Raw genomic sequence first — 8450 nt, 5'->3', positions numbered from 1 at the left:
GCCCCAGAGCCAGCGCCTGCACCAGCCTACAGCTAATGGCTACATTAGCACACACATGCAGCAGCAGCAGCAGCACAATGCTATTGGCCAAACATTCACACTGTTGTGGCGCGGCCCTTAAGCTTGTTAGTTAGGCCGGCAGTAGAGGGGCCTGCCGCTTGTGGTCAGTGCTGGCGGGATGTCCACCTTGAGTTCTGCAGGATTCCACTGGAGAGAGGATGACCAGATGTCACTGGCTATGGGCTGTGAGAGAGAGAGAGATGGGGGATGTTTGCTCCCCTTCTATGCTCTTCAAGCATTGGTTATAGTTTGTGTGTGTGTGTGTGTGTGTGTGTGTGTGTGTGTGTGTGTACATGAGTGGGATGTGTGTGTACATGAGTGGGATGTGTGTGTGTATGTCTGGTCCCCTGGGTGCAAGGTAACATATGCAGAGCCCTAACCAGATGCAGGCAGCCTCCGCTCCTCTAATCCGCCCACACAAAGCTTGTTTGCTCGTTCACATTGTAGGCACCAACACTTGGAGCCTAATGTGGGTTTAAGGATTAGACTACTTTCTCTGGCTGTGTGGGTGTGTGTGTGTGTTTTGGTGTATGCGCACACATATTCGTTTATGTGTGTGGCTGTGCGTGTAGTGTTTCGTATCTTTTCAATGAATGTGCAAGAATGTCTGTACTAATGCTTTTGTGTCCGTCTGAGGAAGGCTGGTCTGTCTGCCTGTCGGTGTGAGTCCACCAAAGTCCTATTCTGTTGACTGATGGATGGATGGATGGATGGATGGATGGATGGTGTGGGTGATTGATAGCTGGAGGGAGGAGTGTGAGTGACTGGTTAGAGTGAGTGAGGTGAATGAGCGATGTGCTGTGTTAGTGACTAGGCTGGTGCATGAGCGTGCTCTCCTCCTGTAAACAAGCCCACAGCCTCTGTGCACAAGTGCTCTGGCTAGTTAAGGCAGCTCACAGCGTTTCCACTGCAGCTGCCCTGCTCTGTGTTTAGGAAGGGAAATGCCACTCTCATGGGATGGATGAAGAGGTTTCACATTGGCACATTTCATTGTGTTTATATTTGATATAGTTTGACATATTACGTTGGCACAGTCTTCTTTCCCTTCACGTGGCACGGCCAGAGTAATGTAGCCAGAGGAGCATTAGAGAGGGTGTTTGTGTGACGAGCATGTGTCACAGGAGGCAGAGCTGCTGGTGATGTGGCAGGATCCAGACACAGAGATCTGTGTGTGGTGTCAAAGAGAAGAGCCCTTCTGAGTTCACAATGGCTGCCATGAGAGCCGTATCAGTCAGAAGAGATGCTGACACAGAGCGCTGCTAAAGGCTGCACTGTGCAGCTTTATGTGCTGTTTGTCCAGGTCTTGGTCCTGCCGAGGCTCTACAGCAATATCCCCCTCCTCCCCCTCCTCCCCCCCTCCTCCTCCTCCTCCTCCTCCTTCTCCTCCTCCTCCTCTCCAGGGTTTATCGGAGGCCAAACGGGTGGCATGTCATTCATTTAGATGTGAGCGATAGAAGCACAATGCAGGAAAGGTAATTAATAAAGGCGCAGCAGCTCGGGCTTGCACCAGCGTGAGCAGCGGAGAAAGAGAAGAGGCGGGGAGCTCTCTCTCTCTCTCTCTCTCTCCCTCTCTCTCTGCGTCTCCTCTCCTTTCTTCTGCTCTCCTCTGGATATGAGCGCCCAGCGATAACGCAAGCTCAAGGTCAGGGGGGGCGCCGGGGTCGGGAGGCCAATTTGCATGAGAGATGAGTGTGTGTGTGTGTGTGTGTGTGTGTGTGTGTGTGTGTGTGTGTGTGTGTGTGTGTGTGTGTGTGTGTGTGTGTGTGTGTGTGTGTGTGTGTGTGTCTGTGTGTGTGTGTGTCTGTGTGTGTGTCTGTGTGTGTGTCTGTGTGTGTGTGTGTGTGTCTGTGTGTGTCTGTGTGTGTCTGTGTGTGTCTGTGTGAGTATGAACGTGAATGTGTGTGTGTGTGTGTGTGTGTGTGTGTGTGTGTGTGTGTGTGTGTGTGTCTGTTGATCTCTTGGCCTTTGTGATGGAGATGCTGTGAGAGCCACCAGCCCAGCAGATAATGACAAAGCGCTTTAACACCACAGTGCAAACTACTCATGCGGAAAAGGAAAGAGCGAGGGTGGGAGAGAGAGAGAGAGGAAGAGAGAGAGGGGGGAGAGAGGGAGAGGAAGAGAGAGAGGGGGGAGAGAGGGAGAGGAAGAGAGAGAGGGGGGAGAGAGAGAGGAAGAGAGAGAGGGGGGAGAGAGGGAGAGGAAGAGAGAGAGGGGGGGGAGAGAGAGAGGAAGAGAGAGGGGGGAGAGAGAGAGAGGAAGAGAGAGAGGGCGGGAGAGAGGGAGAGGAAGAGAGAGAGGGCGGGAGAGAGGGAGAGGGCAGGACAACAGGGAGAGAGGGAGAAAAGCAGGAGGGGGCAGCTTGGTCATGCGTTTTTTTGTTGTTTGTTTGTTTTTTAACATAACCTTGTGTTTCATACATGTCAGTGGGTTCCACAAGTCCTTGCATCCCTCCACTAAAAATATCAGAATAGGTGAAGTTTATGTTAACGGATCAAAACCTGTGTACAGTATGTGCTTCTGTGCTGTCTATTCTTGGTCAACAAAGAGTCTGGGAATTCTGACAATGGCATCAGAAATCTATACATACATATTAACATCTTCAGGGCATATATATTCCTGTTCTAATCCAGACAAACAATTGGCTCCCGTTCAAAATGGACATGGTCAATTTTAGTAAACTACTAAATAAACAAACATTAGTTATCTGAGCCTGCTGAGTGTGTACACTTTTTATTCGTATTATATACCCAGTAATGTGTATGTGTGGAGTACTGTCTGTGTGTGTGTGTGTGTGTGTGTGAGAGAGAGAGAGTGTTAGTATAACATATAGTGTGTGTATAGGGCTGTATTTAGGAGAGGCAGTGAAGTGTGACTGCCTGTGCGCTGTGCTTTACAGATGGGAAGCGTCTCTGTGAGAAACCAGCACTGGTATCAGCTAAGTCATTACCGCGGCACTGATAGCCCTCATAATCACCACCTATATCTGCCTCTGCCCAAAAAACATCCACTCCCTGTTGGGAGACGCAGGGGAGGGGGAGGGGGGGGGGGGAGGGCCGGCGGGAAGCTCACTGATGAGAGTGGAAGCGAGAGCGAGAGCGAGGGGGATGTCATGTTGATAAACAGCCATCTCCATTCATGGCGGGTGTCAGAGGCGAGGAGAGAGGGAGATGATTGAAAAAGAGGCAGGCTGGCGATAGGAGAGAGCATTCCTCTAAATGCAGGCGGGAACACGGCAAAGCTGGCTCCCATTGGTGTGTGTGTGTGTGTGTGTGTGTGTGTGTGTGTGTGTGTGTGTGTGTGTGTGTGTGTGTGTGTGTGAGAGAGAGAGAGCATGCACTGTGGTGAGTGTGGAAGGATGCTACGTGAGTTGGTTTTGGTGGTGCATAAGTTGCATTGACCAGGGCTTTCTCTTCATAACAAACATCAAAATGTATAAAGATCAGATGAAAAGTAGGAATGTTAATTCCAGCAGGCCCTTTTCTCCATGGTCATGTTGTCCCATCTCTCCCTCCGTAGACTGTTACTGGGCGCCCATGTAAACCAGCAAACCCACAGGCACACCGCACGCCTCCCTACTGCTGCAACTGCTCCCAGAGAGGACACTTTGGTTTTGTAAGTAAACACGTCTCCCCTCTGCCCGTCAGCAGGTCAAATACAGGGCCTCCTCTGCTATTGAGCTAGCACTGTTGAACAGTTGCTGCTGTGAGTGCATGTTAACATTGAAACTGCGGCTTTGTTCCCTGGAGTACTCATTTGCGTCTGAAGTCATTGTTTTTCATTTTGTCTCTCTCTCCCCCTCCCTCTGTGTGTGTGTGTGTGTGTGTGCTTTAGGAGTGTTCCCATAAACGGATGTTCAGTGGGACCTTTCCCACTCTCACATTCATAACTTACTATGACAAGCCTAAAGACATTAAACGCCGTGACCATATCATGCAGAATAAAGCCAAAGGTGAGTGGCCAGATGTTCTGTGATGCACACACACACACACACACACGCACACACACACACACACACACACCCCCATGCACTGTATTCACATCAATGTGTGGCGCTGACCCGCAAAAATGCAAACTGATCCAGAAACAAAGAGTTGGTTGAATGTAAAAAGCCAGCCCCCAGAGAAACAAAAATAAGAAGAGTTCTGTTTCCATGCTGATTCTGATTTGATTTTTGTTGGTGTTTGTTTGTGTGTTTAACAGCGTTGGCGGAGGCTGGACAGCTTGACTTCTCTCCTGTCCGTCAAACGGAAGCAGCAGTCTTTTCACCACCCTATAAGAAACAGAAGACCCATAACCAGGGCTTTCACCACCACAACCCGCAACACAGTCACAACCGTAAACACGACCACCTGCTGCAGGGTAGCTCTCGACCTAAAGATGTTCACTTCACAAGAACCATGCACGGCAAAAGCCCTGCGAACGGGACGCCTCGCCACCACTTTTGGAAGAAGAACATCCCCACACCGGACAGAGACACTAGCCAAACTCCCCACAGTCACAAGAAGAAGAAGGCGGCTGGCAAACTTGTGCTGCAGGAGGGTGAAGACTTCCCCCGTGGCCCCAAGCCCTGGACCCCACACAGCTCCAGCATGCTGTTCTGCGCCTCCGCCGAGGGCAGCGCCAACAACAAGAAGAGGCGCCAGAGGAGAGCCAAGGAGTGGAGCGCACCTAAGGAGCACTCGGCTGGGCCTGCAGACGAGAACCTGTTCTCCATCAAACAGAGGACCACCAAACGCAGAGGAAAATGAGCGTGGGTGTGTGTGCCCATGTGAGCGTGCATGTGTGTGTGCGGACATGTGTGTGTGTGTGTGTTGGAGTGCAGAGAATCTTTGGTATGAAGCATCAGCCTTGTTCTCAGTGCTGCTCCAACTTGTCTGCATTAGAGCGCCCTCTGGTGGCTGAAGCACCATCTTGACAAAGACTTTTGAAAGTGTTGAGCTGCACTCTAGTCCACAGCCTCATCAGTGCCATGCTGCTACAAGCCTGATGTTTTTGGAAGGGAAATATATGGAGTGAGGTGGTTCACATTTGAAGCCTGAAACATTTTCAGTTTTCAGCTTCAGTTAGTAGAAATTTTTATTTCATTTTCGCTCTAGTTGAGGACCGGGATTAATTCATGTATGGCTAACTGGCCCTTTCCAGCTTTGAAGTCATTTTAGAAAACATGTATGTTGAAATGTATTTAGAAAACAGTCACAGTATTTCACAGAAGCTTCATAACAGTCATGATTAATTTATTATTCTCTGTGATTAAATGTTTGGGCTTCACTTTGATTTGATGTCTTGATTTTGTGTTCATTGTGTATGAGTTGTTGTTAGATGTTGCAGTTATTGCTGTGCAGTGCTGATGGGGAACAGTGCAGATGGGCAGGAGCACTCGGAGCCTCCGTCCCCCTATTGAGACACAAGCTCTCACTCAGTGCTTTAACTGCTGAGGCACTAGTTGTGCGGCCTCGGTTTCTGTCATGGCTGTTTGTCAGGTACCAGGTGTGGTCCGTTAGTTGCTCATTCATTCCTGAGTGGCATCTGTTATCATTGAGGTGTAAGCCGTGGGCTGACCACCCGCACCGGCCAGTCCTTTCTCTCTCCCTCTCCCTCTGAACTCTTCCCTCTCGTCTGTCCGCCCGTCACTCTACCCTGAGAACCCACGAGAACGTGATAGAAAATGAAGTAGGATATTTCCACCATCATGCTATCTTGTCAAGTTGCCAATTATATGTTGCTACTTTCCAAGAGAGGCAGTCAATCATGGAAATCCACTCTGGTTTAGTTATTTTTTTTAACATTCATTTCATTCTCCCAGTTTGGAAAAAACGTAAATAGCTTGACCATTTATCCAGTGAGTTGAGACCAAAGTTGTCAGGCTGTTCCAAGTTCTTCCCTCCCATATAGATTCATAAAGCGTGCGCGGTGCTGCTGGACTGCTCCATATTCAGTATTGGACACCTTTGGGTTTTTCAGTCCCTCTGCAGATGGCATCTTAATGTAGCCAGTTAGAGCAGTGGGACATTGAGGATGCATGTGTTTGCCGGTAATGACCAAGTGAGTGAATACATGCTGTGGCCATTTGCCATAAGAGCCAGTGACTCTTCATGATACTGCAGTAGGTGTGATACACAGTGGGCCAGATTCCTTTTCCTTGAGTAAGGACATGTAGAAAATGACTGGACATGATAAGGAAGTGACAGGAAGCAAGTGGGAGAGAGATGGAGTGGACTTGGGAGATGACCCGGGTTGGACTCAGGTCCCCATGGACCCAAATGTGGTATGGACACTGTAGCCAGCTGGGACACAGTGCCCCTCTCCTTCACGTTTCTTTATACCCATATTTCTTTTGGGTGCGTGTGTGTGTCTGTGTTTTGTCCGAACAAGTGATATGTGAAACAGACAGTTTTATGCTGCTGGCAGGGCTCCCTGTACCCCCTGAATGAGCTGTTGTCTTAGTGGCCTGCCACTGCTGTCTGCAGTATGAAGGAGGAAGTAGACAGTCTGGGGCTTGCTTTATTTGGCAGGTCTGTTCCCATCACACATCACAACCCTCACACACACTGCCATCTGATGCGCACATTACTTTGAACAGAGACAGCATGACCGCATTGCAGTAGTCACATAAACCAACATGCTCCATAGAAACAAAAGGCTTAAATCTTAAAATCAGTCTTTATAGAAGCACACAAAGACGTATAGTTTAAAGAGACATGACACAAGTGCAGAAGTGAGGAAATGGCCCAGATGTCCAAGAGAAGAGCACATGTGCTCCTCTACATCATGTATTACATTTGAATGGAGCTGCTGAAGAGTAGGCTAATAGCCTTCTCACCACAGGATGATTTGGGAGCACATTCCTGTATTAAATTGATGTAACTGGAAGTACGATGAATCAGTCACGTTATACGTTCAATACCAGTGAGTCAACAAATGCTCCACTACCAGCTTTATGATTCACTCTGATTCAACAAATGACTGGGTTTTACCGTAACCTCCCCTCAGTACAGCATTTCCCAACAGAGGTTCATCATGGAGGTCCCATACTGTTGGAGTGCAACTGTCCCGGGACCTTGCTGTTGGGCTTTTTGTAATGGAATGTCAGTCTCTTTGTATACATAATGACCATCCTCACAAAACATATGTTCTCTAATACTCTATTACAGTTGAGGATTGAGGTACAATTGAAGATGCTTTATCCCGATGCCTAGTTGCTCATCTGTGTCTCTTCTCCAGGGTATTTACCATAGCAACTACAATCTCTCAATCACCAGAACTAGATTGACTGCTGGCTCTATCTTTGATGGACTGATGATAGAATAACATTGTAGACACAGTGCCTGTTGACAGTGGGGTAAGATTAATTTTTGTTTAGTTGATTTTGATCAAGATTTGAACTGTAGCATCCCAGTAATAGTACAGCTAAATCAGTCTCTGCCATCAGCAGGCAAGCTAATACAGAGAGACTACAATCTACATAAATTACACAGGTGAATGAATACCAAACAAATTTCACAATTTTTTACACAAAATTAATTTTATTATAGCATAATACGTTGAAATAATTAAAATGTTTAAAATAGGCTAAGTGTGTTGAATAATGAGCCCAGAGCAGGTGTTTGGGGTGAGGGAGCGTGGCCTGTGGGCTTGTGTGGTGAGTCATGTCTGTGGTGGCTGCTCTTGTTACTGTAGCCGCACACAACATGGCCAGAGCCTTGCACACGTTCCTCACAGTAGAAAACACTCTGTCAACACACATTGTGTGTGTCTATATACATATACACATACGTGCATATAGATTTGTATATAAACACACATACATACTGTATATATGTCTGTATGTATGTATTTGAACATATTTTGACTAGATTTTATCAGTTGAATGTAAATCTTCAAGCATCCTGTTATAAAATCTTCTCCCACCGACGTCGTCTCGTTTGTGTTCTCGCGCTGGGCTCTCTCCTCTGTGTGAGGTCACATAGGTTGACCTTTGTGTTGCTCTGCCTCTTTAGTGATGGAATGCAGATGTTTTCCCAGGACACAAAACTGCCAGACACCTGGAACTCCCAACACCTCCAACTGCTAAATGACACTGTTGCACCGTTCCAAAGGCTGTCTCTGGCCCACAAATAACACATCATTACCCTGCAGAGACCACCTTTAGAACTCTCTCCTTCAGAACTACGCATGTGTGCTAAGTGACATATTGACAGAGATGTCACGATCTAGGGATTAAAATAAACGGGTCGTGAGCTTACGTGGGTGCGTGATCTTAAACTTTAAATGTCTTCATCATTGATAGTTTTTTTTCTTATTTGTATAGTTATTTATTTATTTATTTATTTATTTATATGTATGTATGCATTCCTGAGTGCCCTTGAGAAATTCGTAACAATACAAGACCT

General features: G+C 47.5%; 1 protein-coding gene across 1 annotated transcript in view; it reads left to right on the top strand.

The window, feature by feature from the left end:
- Positions 1-5334, top strand: part of zcchc7 (zinc finger, CCHC domain containing 7) — a 59243-nt gene extending 53909 nt beyond the window's left edge. The window contains exons 7-9 of the mRNA XM_062516294.1: positions 3577-3672; positions 3892-4009; positions 4261-5334. Coding sequence (XP_062372278.1) covers positions 3577-3672; positions 3892-4009; positions 4261-4808 — 762 coding nt within the window. The 3' untranslated portion in view covers positions 4809-5334. The remainder of the gene's footprint in view (positions 1-3576; positions 3673-3891; positions 4010-4260) is intronic.
- The last annotated feature ends 3116 nt before the right edge of the window (positions 5335-8450 follow it).

This window comes from Sardina pilchardus, chromosome 2 (assembly GCF_963854185.1).
Source record: "Sardina pilchardus chromosome 2, fSarPil1.1, whole genome shotgun sequence".
NCBI lineage: Eukaryota > Metazoa > Chordata > Actinopteri > Clupeiformes > Clupeidae > Sardina > Sardina pilchardus.
Note: the sequence above shows the minus strand (reverse complement) of the source record. Positions and strands in the feature narration are given on the sequence as shown.